This window comes from Trichechus manatus, unplaced genomic scaffold (genome assembly GCF_000243295.1).
Source record: "Trichechus manatus latirostris isolate Lorelei unplaced genomic scaffold, TriManLat1.0 scaffold00034, whole genome shotgun sequence".
Taxonomy (NCBI): Eukaryota; Metazoa; Chordata; class Mammalia; order Sirenia; family Trichechidae; genus Trichechus; species Trichechus manatus.
This window is the reverse complement of record NW_004443970.1, coordinates 15,050,893-15,070,790: the sequence shown is the minus strand read 5'-3', so window position 1 is coordinate 15,070,790 and position 19,898 is coordinate 15,050,893. Positions and strand designations below refer to the sequence as shown.

The 19,898-nt window shown below is 41.0% G+C and overlaps 1 protein-coding gene across 4 annotated transcripts in view; it reads left to right on the top strand.

Annotated features, from left to right (window-relative positions):
- The window catches only part of SLIT2 (slit guidance ligand 2), a 431,007-nt gene extending 416,959 nt beyond the window's left edge, over positions 1–14,048 (top strand). For 3 of the 4 annotated variants that reach the window (XM_004375152.3, XM_004375150.3, XM_004375151.3), the window contains 4 exons: positions 2,457–2,611; positions 9,487–9,778; positions 10,712–10,923; positions 12,245–14,048. In XM_004375152.3, the coding sequence (XP_004375209.1) occupies positions 2,457–2,611; positions 9,487–9,778; positions 10,712–10,923; positions 12,245–12,486 (901 nt within the window). In that variant the 3' untranslated portion in view covers positions 12,487–14,048. The remainder of the gene's footprint in view (positions 1–2,456; positions 2,612–9,486; positions 9,779–10,711; positions 10,924–12,244) is intronic. The other variant, XM_004375149.2, reaches the window with a different exon arrangement.
- The last annotated feature ends 5,850 nt before the right edge of the window (positions 14,049–19,898 follow it).

Below are 19,898 nucleotides of genomic sequence, written 5' to 3'. Positions count from 1 at the left end.
TTAAGATGAAGGCTTACAGAACAAAATAGTTTCTCATTTAATAGTTACTACACATGTTGCCCTACGACAGTGGTTAACAATCTCACAACGCAGTATTGTATTATTTATATGATGACATGATGGTCGTGGTGGTTGTGGTGATACTAATATCTGTCGTTTAATTTTACACTTTATATCCACCAGCCCCTCCTTGGAAACCCTATAGGGCAGTTCTACTTTATCCTATAGGGTCGCTATGAGTCAGAATCAACTCCATGGCAACGAGTTTGGTTTTTTCTTTTGTTTTGTTTTATATGCTAGATGCTGTGCAGTGCATTTTACAAAAGTCATTTCATTTGTACCCAAATCAGTCACAGGAGGGAGAAATATTTATTAACATTTACCGATGATAAAGCTGAGGTTTATCAGTAATTAAGTAACTTGTCTAAGTTCACACACGTAGTAAATGCAGGAGTCGTATTCAGATCCTGGTTTATCTGACTCCAAAATCTGTATGCTTTACCACTAGCTCATGTTGCTATCAACATACCACCTTAGAAGACAGTGATATTTAAGACCACTAACAGTATGCAACTTTATTAGAAAGTGGTTTCGTAGTGTATTATTTCCTCTGCCAATTTTAATGGTTTTAAATGTTAGGGTAATTAAATGTGTAGAAGGCAAACATAATGATTTGCATATCTAACTTTTTATTTTTTTAAAAGATGATGTCTGAGACAAGTTATCAATGATCCCTGCACAAGAGAACATTCCTCACCATTTAAGCCAGGAAACTTTCAAATGTTCTCACAGTTCTGCAGCACGGCTCATATTGTTCTCAAATCACACAAACTTTTTATTCTATGTAAGGACACAATGGAATATGATTAGATGCACTGGGGATGAGAAGCATTCAGAAATTTCAATAAATGTTTCTGTCATTGTCCTGGATTGACCCATTTGTATAGGAAGTATTAAGTATTAATATTTAGGAGTAGTCTCCCTATCATATGCTGCCACATTTCTATTTTGAGCCTTTTTAAAAAATCTTTCCAGTCAATATCTCAATAAATTAGCTCTTCGAACCTTTACTGTTTACTCTTTGGTGCCAACTTCCATTATGACATGACATGCTAGTTTTCCTGTATAATGAGAGCTAAAGTATATTCCTAACACTGCGCCTTCTATTTTAATTGGTCCTGTTTTCATCTTTGCATGCTGGAACACTAGAGAGTGATTTTAAAACTATGTGGCAACTATTTATTTTGCATCCCAACTTCATCTTATTTTTCAATCCTTATTTTCAGTTTACCTCATTTTCTTAATCTTTTTGTTTTTTTTTTTTTTGCATTTTATATATGAATTTCTATAAGCCATCTCAGCTCTCTGTTAAAATAATAATTGTTAGACTTGGCCCTTTAAAGTTACAGAGATGACTGTATTAAATGTTTTGTATAATCTTTTATTCCCACTTCTCCACTGAGCATAGACTTCTTCACAGCAGTATCACTCGATGGCCATCCCTCTGAAAATGCAAAGAACATTAAGAGTATCTTATCAATTAACAAATTTTGAAAAGTCCAAAGCTTCTATGAAGTTGATTCTTCTTATATTTGTGTGTGTGTTTGATTTTGATAAGTTTTAATGTACAGTGTTTTAGAGAGCAAAAGACAACTATTTCCTAGCATCAAAGTCTTTAGAGTATATTTGGCATAGTTGTAGCTTCCTTATTATCTCTTGAATACTATTTTGAGTAATAAATAGTAACTGAGTAAATGGAATTCTAAACCAAAAAACCAGACCTGTTGCATTGAGTCAATTCCGACTCATAGTGGCCCTATAGAACAGAGTAAAACTGCCCCATAGGGTTTTCAAGGAGCAGCTACTGGATTCAGAGTGCTGACCATTTGGTTAACAGCCGAGCTCTTTACCACTGTGCTATCAGGACTTCAGTGGAACTTTAACCTACTGCCATTGAGTCAGTTCCCACTCATAGCAACCCCGTAGGGTTTCCAAGGCTGTAAATCTTTACGGAAGCAGACTTCTCCCAAGTGACTTCTCCCAAGAAGCCACTGATGGGTTAGAACCACCGACCTTTCAGTTAGTAATCAAGCGCTTAACCACTGTGCCACCAGGGCTCTTTCAGTGGAACTCTAGTGGCCTTTAAGAGCAAATGCATAAAATCATCCTTTGTAATTTCTACATATTAGGAGAATGTGACTGGATGATGTTGAAATGTACTCGTTTCTACTTCTCCCAATGGGAGAAGAAACTTACTTGTATCCAGTTCCAAAATAAATTGATTATATCTCCTTTTTAATACCTTTTGTAAAAAATCAACTACTGGTCTTTACATTCATTGATGTTATATGGGAGTGTCTTTTTCCCAAGGAGTGCTAATTGGAGTTTGTATTGTAACCCCTTTTCTTTAATAAAAAGAAAATGGAAGGATCAGCTAAGCTGTTTTTACTTTGCAGTGTGGAGACAATCAATGATGGAAACTTCCATATTGTGGAACTGCTTGCCCTGGATCAGAGTCTCTCCCTCTCCGTGGATGGAGGGAGCCCCAAAATCATCACCAATTTGTCAAAGCAGTCCACCCTGAATTTTGACTCCCCACTCTATGTAGGAGGTAAGATCTTTTCCAAATTCCAACGGGTGATTCTCATCACAGACTACTTCTGAAGATGTTGGCCCCTGGTACCGTGGCCATTAACCAATATTGATCAACTATTGTCTTCAAGATGGTCAAAAAGAATAGAACAGAAAAAGTCTTAGATGGGAGTTAGGAGATCATCGTTGTAATCCCAGTACCGAGTCTAACTAAATGTGTGGTTGGGATAGAGAAGGACGTTCATAATCTTTCTGTGTCTATTGTCATGCTAATGGTTTATACATCATATTGTTTAATCTCGTTCTTTGATCCAGTCTATAGAAAAACAAAGTTGGTTAGAGGTCAAATCAGATAATTAAGAAGATGGTGAAACAAGGTTGATGCAAACTGGGGAGCACATGAGCCACTCAACCTCCCCTAAGGAGGCAGATACTACCCAGCTTCTGTCAGATGTTACTATGCTGGAATTGCTGCACTACCAATGGTTAACTCATGTATACCAAAAACCAAACCAAACCCATTGCCATCTAGTCCATTCCGACTCATAGCGACCCTATAGGACAGAGTAGAACTGCCCCGTAGGGTTTCCAGGGAGCAGCTGGTGAATTTGAACTGCTGACCTTTATGTATATGGTAGACTAATTTTTAATGAAATTGAATGAATGAATGAGTGAATGAACTGATGTTTAAAATGCATCAGGGTAACAGAGTTGTTCTGTTTAACTAGGGCCTTAGAGTGAATGAACAAGAGAGTTGGAAAGGCAGGTTAAGGCTTGGAACTAGAGAATGACCTTACTTTTAAGAAACCAGGATGTAGATGAGGGACAAAGGTATGAGCAAAGTTCTGTAGGAGTCCAGAGGAGAGGGGCCACAATGGAGAGAGCTCACACTCTTGTCTCTTCTGGAGGAGTAAATATAAACTAGAAACATAAAATTGCAAAAATCAAGTCCAAAGACCCAGAAAGCAGATTCCCATTGAATTGAATTAAATTAGATGAATTGAATTGAATTGAATGGTACAGTTAACTCATTTTACAAATAAGGAAGCTAAAACCCAGACAGGTCTATTGTAACTGATTTCTTCACCAAGACAGATTGTTACATAAAGTTTGCATTGTTGTTGTTGGGTGCCTTCAAGTAGATTCAGACTCATAGCGACCCTATGTATAACAGAACGAAACACTGCCTGGTCTTTCACCATGGTCACAGTCTTTTCTATGTTTGAGCCCATTGTTGCAGCCACTGCATCAATGCATGTTGTTGAAGGTCTTCCTCTTTTTCGCTCACCCTCTACTTTACCAAGCATGATGTCCTTCTCCAGGAATTGCGCCGTCCTGATAACATGTCCAAAGTATGTGAGACGAAGTCTCGACATCCTCACTTCTAAGGAGCATTCTGGCTGTACTTCTACCAAGACAGATTTATTTGTTCTTTCTTTTGGCAGTCCATAGTATAGTCAATGTTCTTCGCCAACATCATAATTCAAATGCACCAGTCCTTCTTCAGTCCTTCTTATTCATTTTCCAGTTTTCGCATACATATGAGGTTATTGAAAATATCATGGCTTGCGTCAGGCACACCTTAGTCCTCAAAGTGACATTTTTCTTCCATTCAAAATAGTAACATTAGGATGCTACATAATTAGCTCAACCCCTCAAAGCCTTCCCTGAAGCATGTTCTGGAATTGCCCTGAAAGTTTGGAGTACTTCTTTTTAATAATTTCAGCAGTAGATAATCTTAACACTTTGATAGAGCTTTGGTGTTTGGAAACAGTCTATAAAGTCTTTTGTTATTTTGAGTAAATATTTATTGAGCACCTACCATATGCTAATAATTTAGTTAATGGATACAAAGTTGGGGAAAAATGCCCCTTCTGTTCGCAGTGGAGTGGGGAAGGCAGATAATCTACAAGTAACTATAATGCAATGTAATGAAAGTACTACATATTGAGTCTGCTTAGTAAGTTGACTGATGTAGTTGCTTCTAGTTATACACAACTATGAGACTCATCAAAAAAACAAAAGCCTTCCATACCTGCATGTACTACTGATAACTGCTGATTCTTTGGGTTGGAAGAAGCAAGTCACCCACGACCCTATAATTTGAGAACAGAGAAATGATTTTTACTGAGCACATGCTGTGTGCCAAACGCAACTCTTCTTTTCAGCCTTAATCCTCAGAGAACCTTGGAAAGTAGGCATGCTGTTCTCTGTCCTATAGACCCTGAGGAACAACCTCAGCAATTTTCTGTAACTATTCCAAGTTCACAAAGCTATTAAGTGGCAGACATTTGGGTCCAGATATGTCCGACTCCAAAGCCATCTGTATTGCCACTTACTTATCATAGAGCAGAAAGGGAAACAATCTAGAGTTTTGTGGCTCTTTCCATTTGTTTTTGCCTGGACTTTTCCTTCATTTAATTTTATTAGAAACCATTTCATTAAATCTTATAAAACCACCTTGGATACAATGAGAAAGAAAAGAGAAGGGAAGGGGAAGGAAGGAAGGAAGAAAGAGAGGAAGGAAGGAAGGAAAAGAGAGAAATAAATACAGGGTAGGAGTATGGGAGTGTTTGGGTGAGAACATTTTTCAAAAAGGAAAGAAGGTTTTAAATTCCAAAACCAAAAGTGTTAGTCCCTCTGAGGGCAGAGGGCCTGGGAGAATGGAGACAACACCTCCATCTACCTAATACTGAATAAAGCCATTTCCATCCCAACCCTGCTACAGAGAACACACAGCACTCACTCCCTTCTGTTTCAGAGTGCACTCCCAAGGGTGATTCGGATTAAAAAATAAAACAAAACCTTAAGACTACAGCTGTGCATGCTGTATGGCAAGGGGCATGAGGGCCTGGGTTAGCAAAGGAGAGTAAACAAGGCCAAGTTCAAAAACAGGGACATCCCCAAGGAGGACACCAGGAGGTGCTACCTCCTGTGTCTTAGACCCCGTGCAGAAGCATTCTCTGACAAAAGGAAATGCAGCTTCATTTACCCTTGGGATACCAGCTACCCACGACAGAGGTTTTATCTAATATAAAGTAATTTTAGTCCATATGCTGTTCTGTATAATAGTGCATTCATTGTTGTCAGTGTTAGTTGCTGTTGAGTCAGCCCCCAGCTCATGGTGACCCTCTGCACAACGGAATGAAATGCTGCCTGGCCCTGCACCATCTCCATGATGGGTGTGGATAGAACCGATGTAATCAATAGGGTTTTCATTTACTAATTTTCATAAGTAGATCACCAGGCCTTGCCTCCAGTCCATTTATTACCTAGTGAAGGAAAGGATAAGACCTGCACATAGAGGTCCCTGCCTGTGTCACAGATCCTTTCCCGAGGGCCACCATCACATAAGATCTCAGTCTTGATGCCTGGTCTCTTTATTGTGATTTTGACACTTGTAGCTTCTCTTAAAGCTAAAAACTGTTTAATAAATTATCTGCTGATGGATGAATTGATTGGATTCCAGCTAAGGTCTATGGCGTAGAAAAAAAACTCACTTCATCGACTCGATTCCGACTCATAGCGACCCTATAGAACAGAGTAGAACTGCTCTATAGGGTTTCCAAGGAGCATCTGGTAGATTCGAACTACTGACTTTTTGGTTGGTTAGCAGTCAAACTCTTAACCACTATGCCACCAGGGTTTCCACGGCATAAAGGAAAGTCTAATTTAAAAAATCATGGATCTACTTCTGTTTACCAAATTGAAACCAAGTTTCCTAGTCAGAAATGGGCCAACTACATGAAAGCATTGGCTGAGAATAGTTCTTGATACTCAGATATCCCATTTAAAGTCAAATATGTGTATGATATGTCATTTACAAATGACTGGGGTCAAAGCTGAACCTTTCATAATCGTTAGCTTTGAGAATAAAAGGAAGGCATTCCCTAATTGTTTCCTCCTGCTGGGGAGCTTTGCCAGTCTGTGTTTAGTCTTGACATGTGGACGTATGTGTGTTGTACCTCCATCAAAATGAGCTATTAAGTTAGTGTTGAAAGAAGTTCATTTTTAACCTCTGAAGAAAGGTCCATAAACATGTATGTATTGAAGTCCGCAACTTTATGATAGATGGATGTGATTAAATTAGAAAAACTTATCCCAGAGCAAGGAATTTCTTGTGACTAGTCCTCAACAGCAATGGGTTTGGTTTGCTTTTGGTTAGTCCTCTTCTAAAAAATGATACCGTTCAACCTTTTGACCTTGCTCTACAAAGCTAGGAGCTCTGGTAGTGCAGTGGTTAAGTATTCGGCTGCTAACCAAAAGGTCAGCAGTTTGAATCCATCAGCCGCTCCTTGGAAACCCTATGGGGCAGTTCGCTGTGTCCTGTAAGGTCACTGTGAGTCAGAATCCACTCAACGGCAGTGGGTTTTTTTGGGCTTCAAAGCTACCCCGTTGCCTAGGCCAGACAGACATGGACTGAAAGCCTGTACGCAGGGAACCTGGAGGCCAAAGGACGTTGCAGACACCTACAAATGACACATACCTGTCAAAATGTGTCCTTGGACTACCTGCATCAGAATCTAGACCTCATGCCCCACCTCCAGGATCAGAATCTCAGGATGGTGGGGTGGGTGGAGGGGGGTGTGTCTTAGTTATCTATTGCTGCTGTAACAAAAATACCACTGGTGGGTGGCTTTAACAAACAGAAATTTATTTTCTTGCAGTTTCGGAGGCTAGAAGTCCCAATCCAGGGCACCAGCTCTAGAGGAAGGCTCCCTCTGTTGACTCTGGGGGGAGGTCCTTTTCAGCTTCTGGTGGCATCTATCTTCCCCCATCTGTGCGTTTTTTTTGCTGGTTGCTTAATCTGCCCTTTTAAATCTCAAGAGATTGACTTAAAACACATTGCACGCTAATACTGCCTTGTTAATGTAACAAAGAAAACCCATTCCCAAATGGGATTACAACCACGGGTATAGGGATTAGGATTCACAACACATATATACATTTTTTTTTATTGTGCTTTAAATAAAAGTTTACAGTTAAAGTTAGTTTCTCATATAAAACTTTTATACACACACTGCTTTGTGACCCTAGTTGCTATCCCTATAATGTGACAGCACACTCCTCTTTTCCATCCTGGATTCCCTGTGTCCGTTCAACAGCTTTTGTCCCTTTCTGTCTTCTCATCTCATCTCCGGACGGGAGCTGCCTATTTAGTCTCATGTATCTACTTGAGCTAAGAAGCACACTCTTCACGAGTATCATTTTATTCCTTACAGTCCAGTCTAATCTACAGCACATATTTTTGAGGGCCAGGACTCAATCCATGACAGGGGAAGGTGAAGCCTGGGAATCTGCCCTTGGAACATGCACCTCTGGTGGTTCTTATGTGTGAAAAAGCACAGAAACAACTGCTCTGGTCTGTCTGTTCATTTTATAGATGAGAAAACTAAGCCCCAGAGAGATGAAATAACCTGGAGAAGTGCACACAGAACCAGCAATAAAGACTTTTGACCTCTAGTTTAGTGGGTTTTTTACATCTAGCTGTCTGACTTTGGTGCCTGCTAGGACTTAAATGACGCTCCTTTGAATGGGAAAGGACGCAATGGGTCATGGCAGGGCCCCAGATAGTGCTGTGAGCCTTGATCTTTATAACCAACATAACCTCTTAGAGAGTAGAGCCTGGGTCTCCCCTAGCCTAGAAGCTCCAACCAATACCTCAGAATCCAGGCACAGCAGGACACAAGTCCTGGGGGGAGGGAAGGCAGCTTCTCTGAGCCCTCTGGCTCCTCCCCCTTTTCCCACTGTGACCTGGACACAGGAGCTATTTCAGGGCCTGGAGTCAACCATGGAAAGATTCCTCAGTTTTGCCAAAGTGAGAGGTACCAGATGACTGTCACTGGTGGAATGCATATACACAAAGATTGCAAATCTCTATTTTGGGAGGAATTTTTTTTTTTTTTTTTTTTGGATTCCTAATTTCTTGGAAGATGAAGGCTTCACTCTCAATTAGCAAGAAAAAAAAAAAGGATGTGAATGAGGTGCTGTCCAGATTGGAAGCAGAGCTGTGTTCTTCAGGCACTCACATCCATGGCCTGGTGGGGACTTTGCCAAGGATGGGCTGGATTAGTTGCTAATTCAGAATTTGGCAGAGAATCTCCCTGTAAAGCCCTGCTCTCATCCTCTGAAACTGTGTGCAGAACCTGGCTGTAGGGACTGAGGAGGTTCATCTCATCACCATAACTCTAACCTTAATTTTCTGGGTGACACGAGCATATCACACGAACTCTCTGGGCTCTGGGTCCTTCATCTTTAGGATGAGGGGTAAGAATTGGTGAAGATATTACAAACAATGCTCCATGGAGCTTTGGCTATCTGGGATGAGTATCCAGGGAGGGGGGAAGAGAGGAGAGGGTAGAGAGTACTAATCCCTCCCCCCAGTCTTAACGTTAAGATTTAAGCTCCACTGTTAAGGTCTATGTATTTGCACTTCTGTGTAAGTTTAAGTTTTGTTTTTTTTTTTTTTTTGAAGAACAGATTCTGGTAAAAAAAATTTAAGGATTGATTACCAATGAACTAGGTTCATTTTTCTAGCTGTGCATTAGAATTACCTGGAGCATCTTCAAAACAAAACAAAACAGAATGCATCTCTTCTTTCCCCCCGTCACCCTGCCCAGATATTCTGATTAAGTAGGTCTAGGGTAAGGTCCCAAGCATTTGTGGTTTTTAAAAGACCCCCCATGTTATCCTAACATACAGCCAGGTTGAGAACCACTAGACTGGATCTTCTTAGTTGCCTCCAGCGCTGAAATTCCATGGTAATGGTATATGGTCCCCCTAAAGGAGCCGTGCACAGACTGCCAATCTGCTGGAAGGGCTTAGAGGGTCTGGCTAACAAATGGCTGAGGAGCACCCCCAGACCCTGACCTCGGACTTCGTATTCCTCCCCAGGCATGCCTGGGAAGAACAATGTGGCGGCCGCCCTGCGCCAGGCCCCTGGGCAGAACGGCACCAGCTTCCATGGATGCATCCGAAACCTGTACATCAACAGCGAGCTTCAGGACTTCCGGAAGGTGCCCATGCAAACAGGCATCCTGCCTGGCTGTGAGCCATGCCACAAGAAGGTGTGTGCCCATGGCAGGTGCCAGCCCAGCAGCCAGTCTGGCTTCACCTGTGAGTGTGAGGAAGGATGGATGGGGTCCCTGTGTGACCAGAGGACCAATGACCCCTGTCTGGGAAACAAGTAAGTTCCGGCTGCTGGATAGTTAAAAACACACACACCCTAACCCTCAAAGCACAACCCTGCAAAGGAAGGGAGGGAGGGAAAGAAAGAAGTCAGCCGTTAGCACCAGGCCCCTCATATTCAGCCAGTCATGCTCCGTCTGTTTTTTTTTTTTATTTTTATTATGGTAAAATATATGTAACAAACATTTGCCAATTCAGCATGTTTTATATGGACAGTTCAGTGACATTGACTACTATGTTCAGCATGTTGTACAAGCTTTACCACTATCCTTTTTCAAATTTTTCCACCACCACTAACACAAACTCAGTGCCCCCTAAGCAACCAGTTACCAGTTGTCATCAAGTCATTTTCAACTCATGGCGATGCCATGTGTTGCAGAGTAACACTGTGCTCCATAGGGTTTTCATGGTTGTGACCTTTCAGAAGCAGATCACCAGGACTTTCTTCCGAGGTGCCTCTGGGTGGGTTCGAACCACCACCAACCTTTCAGTTAGCAGCCAAGCACTTAACCTTTTGCACCATCCAGGGACTCCTCCCCTAAGCAGATACCCTCCCTGCTTCTTCTTCCCTCTCACCCCTGGTAACCACTAATAAACTTTGGTCTCTATACATTTTCCTATTTCATATAAGTGGGAGCATACAGTATTTGCCCTTTTGCAACTGACTGGTTTGATTCAGTGTAATGTTTTCAAGGTTCGTCCATGTGGCATGTATCATATCAGGACTCAGTTCTCTTTATGATTGAGTAGTATTCCATTGTGTGGATGTACCACATTTTGTTTATCCATTCATCTGTTGATAGATATTCAGGTTGTTTCTACCTTTTGGCTATTGTGAACAGTGCTGCAATGAACATGGGTGTACGGCTGCCTCCATTCTTAATCTACTCCACCTAATGCATTTCCATTCCTGTAATTCCCTTCCTTGCAGGTGTGTCCATGGTACCTGCCTGCCCATCAATGCATTCTCCTACAGCTGTAAGTGCCTGGAGGGCCACGGAGGCGTCCTGTGCGATGAAGAGGCAGATCTGTTTAACCCCTGCCAAGCCATCAAGTGTAAGCAGGGAAAGTGTAGGCTTTCAGGACTTGGACAGCCCTATTGTGAATGCAGCAGTGGTTACACTGGGGACAGCTGTGATCGGGGTAAGTCTGCCCAGCCAGGCCCCTCAATCTCTTGGGAAAGCAAGAGGGTCTCCCATCTTGGAAAGAGACAGAGCTAGAGAGAGGAGAGATATGAGGGAATACCAGGTCTTTGCAGTTTTTGCAGACGCTGCTATTGATTTCTTTTCAAGTGTTAAGAAGGTCCAAATCAAAAAAACAAACAGACAAAAACCTTTGCCATCAAGTCAGCCCCATGCCAACTCATGGAAACCCCATGTGGGACAAAGTAGAACTGCTCCGTAGGGTTTTCTTGGCTGTAATCCTTATGGAAGGAGATTGCCAGGCCTTTCTTCCATAGCACCGCTGGCTGGGTTAGAGCCACCGATCTTTAGGTAGTAGTGGAGCACAAACTGGGACCTTCCATAGGGACCTTCGTTAGGAAGGTACCAGATGTGAAATACCCTAAACCTCCACTGCAGGATTTTACGTGACCTACAGATGTCTTCTCACAATTTGATGTGCTGTAAAAATACTCCTTCTTTGCTTGCCTTATGGAGAAGTACATTTACTTTACTTACCTTTTACCTTTGCCTGCTCTTCTCCTCCGTATTACTACTTCATCTCCTTGTACAGAGAAGACGGAGTCAATAACTCTGCTTCTGATTTTAGTATACCACCACCTTTGGCCTAAGAATCTGCTGATTTATCACAGCAAATTCTGCAAGTGAGAGGAATGGAAAGAGGCCGACATTTTAGCTCACCTTTTTCTCTTCCCTTTGTCTGTACACTTAGAACTTGCCTGGCCTCTGGCTGGCATGTGTAGTGTTGTGTGTATCAGAGGGACGGGACAAGAGGAACGTGCCCCCGGAAGCTCTGAGCAGATGTCTCTTTTTGAACTGGTTTACACCAGGGTAATTTATGAAGTTAGTGGAGTGTTCCTTGTTTTAAGTAACAGATTGAATAATATTAAACTCCAGGTCTAATAAATTAAATTGCATGCTCTCTGAAACTGCTCCCTATGGTAAACAAAACCAGCTGTTAGGAGTGTAAAAACAGGAGATGTGTATTTTTGCAATAAAGGAAAAGATTTAGGAATCCAATTTTCTTGTCAGGGCAATAGCATTGTATTTATAGTCCACATATAGAAATTCACTTTGCAGAAAGTAAAGGCCAAAAAGTAGTATTTTTCAAAGAACTACAGGTTGTGCCATCAGCCAGTAATATGCAATGTAAACATGATGCTAAAAATTGAAGTTACGAGGAGGAAGCAAATCCAGCATCTTCCCAATTGAGTTGTGGATTCACTTTGCGCAATTTGTAGCAACTGCTCTGAAAATGTTTGCACTTTTTGGTTCTTTTCTAGAAATCTCTTGTCGAGGGGAACGGGTACGAGATTATTACCAAAAGCAGCAGGGTTACGCTGCTTGCCAAACCACCAAGAAGGTGTCCCGATTGGAATGCAAAGGTGGGTGTGCTGGCGGGCAGTGCTGTGGACCTCTGAGGAGCAAGAGACGGAAATACTCTTTTGAATGCACTGATGGGTCTTCGTTTGTGGACGAGGTTGAGAAGGTGGTGAAGTGCGGCTGTACGAGATGTCCCTCCTAGGTGCCTCCCTGGCAGCTTTGGCCCTTGGAAAATGTTGTATACTTATTGACCATGTTGGACTAATTAATGCTTCATAGTGGAAATATTTGAAATATATTGTAAAATACAGAACAGACTTATTTTTATTATGAGAATAAAGACTTTTTTTTTTCTGCATTTGAAGAAAAAATAAAAAAGAAATGCTTGAACTAAAGCTTCCCCTACACTGGAGAAGTGTGAAGAAAGATATACCTGGAGGCATTATTACCGTGATGGGAACCATTGTAACTCTGATTCACCTTTGTAACACGCTGAAGACAAACAGAAGCACATACCCAAGGACTAGATGACCTACTGTGCATGAATGTGAAATTGCCCAGAACATAAAACCCGTGTGTCCTCGTTCACATCAATGCAGTTTGCGAGGATATACCATACGTGTGTGTGAGTGAGGAGCTAAGCCAGGAGAATGGAAATCCAGAATCCACAGATACAACAAATGGATGAGGAATATTTTGTGCAAAATAGGAAAATGCCCTGAAGATCTGGGTTCCATTCATAAGCAGAAATGTGAGCACTAAAACCGATTTTACCTTCTTTTTAAAATGTCAGCATGTTCACAGAAGAAACACACAGAAGTGTTCATCTACCATTTTCCAGTATTAATTTTTTTGTAATATAAATGATAAAGGAGATGATAAAGAACCAATAGATTATTGATAAATAAATTAGTAATAATATGAATTTTTGTTTCTATGAATTCTAAACAGCCCTATACAGTATTCAGTTTCAAGGAGAAATATTTATTGTATCAAAGTACATTGTACTTAACATTTTAGGCCATCCTTTTGCTGTTTCTTGATGGTTTAATATATATTAATTTATAATTTTCCTGATATTTTTGTACATTTTTTCAAACTTAAAAAATCAGGATTTTTTTTTTTTTTTTTTTGGCAATAGTACTAACATAAGGTGTTATCTTGGGATAAATCTGTGTTGGTCCATTTGTTTACCTTCACATTTGACCACTGTTGTCATTGACTTACTGCCCTTGTCTAGAACACCTGCAAAAAGTATGTAAAGTCCAAGGAAAACACAAATCTATGAGTAAGATGGTCACTGTACAGAAAGAAATGGCCCCTTTCAGCTTGTACTCATAGAAAAGAAGTGGTATGTAGCAATCGACACGAGAAAGTAGACCTTTGACAAATTAATATTTCCTTGAAGTTTTTTGCCCTTTTTGGGGGTGGGGGTCGGGTTTGGAAGAGAAAAGGCTGTAATGTCAATACTGTGATTTTTTTTTTCCTAAACAATAAAACGCCTTTATTCCCTTTATGTTCCCATGTTAACATGTTTGCTGCTAAATTCCAATGTAGAATTGATAATAATTTATAGTGGACTTTGCTCTTCCCCCATTGAAATCCCAGGGTACCCTGTAAAGATGCAGATGTTTCTTTCCAGCAACTCTTTTTTACAAAGAAAATTAGATGTATGTGTATAATTCAGTGTGCTTTGTCTTTATCCAGATTAATACCAGTTACACTACTGATGTTTGTAAATTAAATAGATATTTACTTCATTAACAGCTTGCTGGTTTTCTTAGAAACTGCACAACATTTAGAGAACCCTCCTTAAGCCTTCATTAATCAAAGTGAGAAAGAACAGGAAAGAAAACCTTTACCTTTTTGTTGCCAGAAATTGATTTGAGATTAACATTATCACACCTGGGGATGTTGGAATGACCACATGACAGACATGAATAGAAGAACACACTCTTTGCTGGGAAAAAAAAAATACATATTCAATTTCTTCCAAAAAATTGCAAAGTGAAGTCTAGCAAAGTGAAGTCTAACTAAACCACAAATGGTGTTTTTGATGGTTTTCTTTTCCCGTCAATTGGAATCAGATGGAAAACAACAAAAGGCAAAGAGTACCTTTCTCCACAGGTCCTCTCAAGCAAGGGTTAGTAACAGCAAGGTATGTCTCCCAGAACAGGAAATGGCATTGGTTGCACGGAATATCAATATTCATCCACCATGTAAGATTTTCCTTGGTTTCCTGAAGAAGGTCGCGCGCGCACGCGTGCGTACACACACACACAATCACTTATTCATACTTATTTAAAATGTCTTCATTTTAATTACTGAAATGTTACATTGTTGTTATTAGTTGCTGTCCAGTTGATTCTGCCTCATGGGGGCCCATGTTTGCAGAGTAGAACTGCTCCATGGGGTTTCAAAGCTGTGACCTTTCAGGAGAAGATCGCCAGACCTGTCTTTCAATCCACCTCTGAGTGGCTTTGAACTGCCAGCCTTTCAGCTAGTAGTCGAGCACTTAACTGTTTGCGCCACCCAGAGACTCCTCTTAAACCTATGGGATCACTGGGAGCCTTGGTGGTGCAGTGGTTAAGAGCTCAGGTGCTAACCAAACCGTCCACCAGCCACTCCTGGAAACCCTATGGGGCAGTTCTGCTCTATTCTATAGGGTCACTATGAGTCAGAATCTACTAGACAGCAACAGATTATATGGGACCATTGTGCTCCCTGTTTTACACGGTGCACACAGCGTGAAAGCAGAGGAGCTGGATTCCACCTCAGGCCTATCAAACTGCGTTGTCTATGTTCTAGTGATAAAGGCAGCAGCTCAGTAACTACTGCTTCCTACTAGGGGGCTTATAAGCCATGAAACCATATTTCTGTAACACAATGTTGTTACTGATAAGTGTCATCCAGTCAGTTCCGACTCATAGCAACCTTATGTACAACAGAACGAAACACTGCCTGGTCTTATTCCATCCTCACAGTTATTGCTATGTTTGAGTCCACTGGGGTAGCCACTGTGTCAGTCCATCCCATTGAAGGTCTTCCTCTTTCTCGCCAACCCTCTACTTTACCAAGCATGATGTTCTTTTCAAGGGGCTGGTCCCTCCTGATAACATGTCCAAATTACTCGACATGAAGTCTTGCCATTCTCACTTCTAAGGAGCATTCTAGCTATACCTCTTCCAAGACAGATTTGTTCATTCTTCTGGCAGTCCTTGGTGTATTCAATATTCTTCACCAACGCTATAATTCAAATGCATCCGTTCTTCAGTCTTCCTTATTTATTCATTGTCCAGCTTTTGCATGCATATGAAGCCATTGAAAACACCATGGCTTGGGTCAGGCACACCTTAGTCTTCAAGGTGACATCTTCACTTTTCAACACTTTAAAGAGGTCTTTTGTAGCCAATTTGCCCAATGCAGTGCGCCTTTTGATTTCTTGACTGCTGCTTCCGTGGGTGTTGATTGTGGATCTAAGTAAAATGAAGTCCTTGACAACTTCAATCTTTTCTCCATTTATCGTGATGTTGCTTATTGGTCCAGTTGTGAGGATTTTTGTTTTCTTTATGTTGAAGTGTAGTCCATACTGAAGGTTGTGTCTTTGATCTTCATCAGTAAGTGCTTCAAGTCTCTTCACTTTCAGCAAACAAGGTTGAGTCATCTGCATAACTCACGTTGTTAATAAGTCTTCCGCCAATCCTGATGCCATGTTCTTCTTCATATAGTCCAGGTTCTTGGATTATTCGCTCAGCTTACCGATTGGATAAGCATGGTGAAATGATACAACCCTGACGCATACCTTTCCTGACTTTAAACCACACAGTATCTCCTTGTTCTATTCAAACGACTGCCTCTTGGTCTATGTACAGGTTCCTTAGGAGCACAATTAAGTGTTCTGGAATTCCCATTCTCCGAAATGTTATCCATAATTTGTTAGGATCCACACAGTTGAGTAACACAGTGACCCTTCTGTATTAACAATTTCACTAGGAAAAGACATCACAATTGGTAAAGTAGGGGGTCAGGGAAATTCTCAATGAGACGAATAGACACAATAGCCACAACAGTGGACTCAAACATACTGTCTTAGGCTGGGTTCTCTAGAGAAGCAAAACCAGCAAAGTGTATAAGAATATACAGAGGGAGATTTATATTAAGGAAACAACTCACGCGATTGTAGCGGCTAAAACGTCCCAAGTCCGTGGATCAGGGTAGAGGCCTCTCCTAATTCACACAGCAGCAGAAGCTGGCGAACCCACGGTCGGCAGGTCGGAGGGCAGGGCTCCCGCTCACAGGCTGTGAAGCTCAACGAATTCCAAGATGGACAGTTACGCTGCTAGATCAAATCCCAAGAACCGGAGGTGAGACAACAAGAGGCAGCTACTGAGACTGGAACAAGCCTAAGACTTCGGCAAGGCAAGCAGGCAGAAAGTAACCAGTGGAAGGCAGAGAAATGAAGCTGAGGGGGTGGTGAGCTGCTACAGGCCCCGCCCCTGCCAGTACCACTCAGCAGATTCCATCATGGGGCTGATCACATAACAGATTTAAGCAGGGAAGTGATCACAACATTATACAGCTCCTAAAACACTGAGAATCATGGCCTAGCCAAGTTGACATACAATCTTAACCATCATACATACCAACGATCATGAAGATGGTACAGGACGGGCAATATTTTGTTGTTATACACAGGTCACTATGAGTCGGACCCAGCTCAACGGCACCTAACAACAACATTAATCATTTTACATCTAAGTAATCTAGATTACAGGAGTCCCTCAGTGGCACAGACGGTTAAGCCCTTGTGTACTAACTGAAAGGTTGATAGTTTGAATCCACCCAGAGGTGCCTTGGCCTAGGAATCTACTTCTGAAAGATACAGTCATTGAAAACCCTATGGAGTGCTGTGAGTCAGAATTTACTCCACAGCAACTGAGTTTAATCTAGATTACAGATGTTTGTTTTTAAGGGAAAAAAAAGTGAAATCTTGAGGGCTTCCGCACTGTCTTCTTTCACCTTCCTGTTTATAAAATTAAGTTTGCTTGGATTTGGGCTGGGTTAGAATGTTTCACAGGGGATTGTTTGCCTTAAGATGAGACTGCCTTTTACACAAGAGCCCTTCTTTGGGAAAATGCAATAGCCATATAATTACTAGGAAATGAGACAAATTAATGGGTAATTATTCATGTTATAAAAAGCTCCTTACTTATAAGACCTTGGCCATCTGATTCTTTTAAGTGGGGAACTAATTATCCTAATGCATTTCTAACAGAATTTAATAGGTTAGTATGTATTTAAAAAAAAAACAAAAAAACTTTGCACATTTCAGAACCAAAGCCACTCCACAAACTAATGTACAGTTGTAATTTGAAAAGAAAAAGTGATCAAACATCCCTAATATGTTTAATTTTAAACTCTCACAATGGGGAGGCACCATCAGGAAATGCCACAGGGATCTGACATTTGTTCCACTTAAGATGTGTTCATGGAATAATAAGCATCTCAATTTTTTTTCACCACAGATTTTCTGAAATTATTTCTAAGCAATAAGAGGTGAACCCCTGTTTTAGAATTGCTCTGAGCAATTTCTTTGTTGGATGATTTGCTTTGTCAGCAGCAATTCTTTCTGGAGAAATGATTGAGAAAATGTTGAAATCGATTCTGGACTGGAAGATCTTGACCTTTATGGTGTCGTCTGACTCATGTAGTGTCCATTATTTAAAGAGTAATGTTTGTAGAAATAGATAAATGATATAAAGTATATGAAGCTTTATATAAGCTTTATATAAAGTACATAAAACTATATAAAGGTTATAAGCTTATATCATTCTTAAGCCTCTCTGAGTATTCAGAAGTTATTTATCAAATTTTTATTTCCTATCCCTATCATGTGCAAGGAACTACGCTAAACTTTTGATATACAGTTTCAGATAAAACAGACATACTATCTTGTTAGGTGCCGTTGAATTGGTTCTAACTCAGAGACCACCACATGTCTGGCAGTTGTTGCACTATGGTGGCTTGCATGTTGCTGTGATACTGAAAGCTTTGCCACCGGTATTTCAAATACCAGCAGGGTCACCCTTGATGGACAGGTTTCAAGACAGATATACCTTCTGCTTTTATATAGCTTTCACTCTATGTAGTTGGGGTTGAGAGAGGTAGAAGTTGGTAATAGATATTATACAAATTATCAAACTAATATAATTTTCAAATTGTGATAAATTCCCTGAAAGGAATTATGAGATAGTAGAAAAATGTATAGCTGAGAGATGAAATCAAATACTGGTTGGGAGATTAGGGTATGTGTCCATGAGGAAGTAACATTGAAGTGAGTCATGAATGAGAATGATTGAGGGAGACAGAAGTCTGTGTTTGGGGTGGGGTAGGGGTAGGGGTTCATGCAGAGAGAGCAGCCTGTGTGTAGGCCTTGAGGAGGGAAAGAGCTCTATGTGTTCAAGGAACTGAAGTTCATGTAACCAGAGTGAGGCCTACTTATTTTATGTGTGTAATACACCCATGGGCATTTTCTGGCCTTCTTAACTCACTTCATACAATCCCTATCTTTATTTTGAGCATCTGTTTGCATTGAGCTTTCAAAATGTCAACAGAAAAGGATTTCCATTTTAAAATGGCCCCTGGTTAGCTTTGCCTAATGCAGCCTCCCTCAAATAACAAATCTTTGAAGACACAAAAAATACGAATATTTGCAGTAGCACCCAAAGTTAAGAATAATATTGCCCAAATCTCAGAGGAATTTTCATGAACTGAAAGACTGGTAAAGCTGGATTGGAAGGAACAACTGCCCGCCAACCTGTGCCTTGAAACTCATGTACATTCCATCCTCTGTCTTTGCAAGAAGACCAGAGAGTCAGGAACTGAGTCAATGTGAAAACCAGCAAAACAGCCTGGACTTTAAAGGTGCTACTTTGTGAAGTTGTCAGAGGGCTGTTCTCCCTCACTGAATCTTTCTTCTTCTACTAGTATGCTCCAACTCTCAGAAAAGAAACCAAAATAGCACAGGAAATCCATGGGAATATAGTAGTGTCACATTAAATCTTGAGAGCTGGTGGTGGGGTTAGCTGCCAACACGTTGGCCCCCATCTCCTACAAAACAGGATTCGATCTTCGTGATCCATAAGGTTTTCATTCACTGATTTTTTCAGAAGTAGATCCCAGGCTTTTCTTCATAGTCTGTCTTAGTCTGGAAGCTCCCCTGAAACCTGTTCAGCGTCATCGCAACATGCAAGCTTCCACAGTGGTGGCTGCACTGAAAGTGCATTGGCCCGGAATCAAACCTGGATTCCTGCATGGAAGGTGGGAATGCTACCACTGAACAACCACCTTAGAGAGGTGTAATCTCTATAATGCGACCCGCGTAGTGGAAATGGTTAAGTGCTAGGCTGTTAACTGAAAGGTTGTAGTTCAAGTCCACCCAGGGGCTCCTCAGAAGAAAAGTCTGGCGATCTACTTCTGAAAAATCAGCCACTGAAAATCTTATGAAGCACAGTTCTACACTGACACGTATGAGGGCGCCATAAGTAGGAGTTGACACTATGGCAACTGGTAGCCCTCTATAAATAAACCAGCGTAGATGGGGATTGAGCCTGG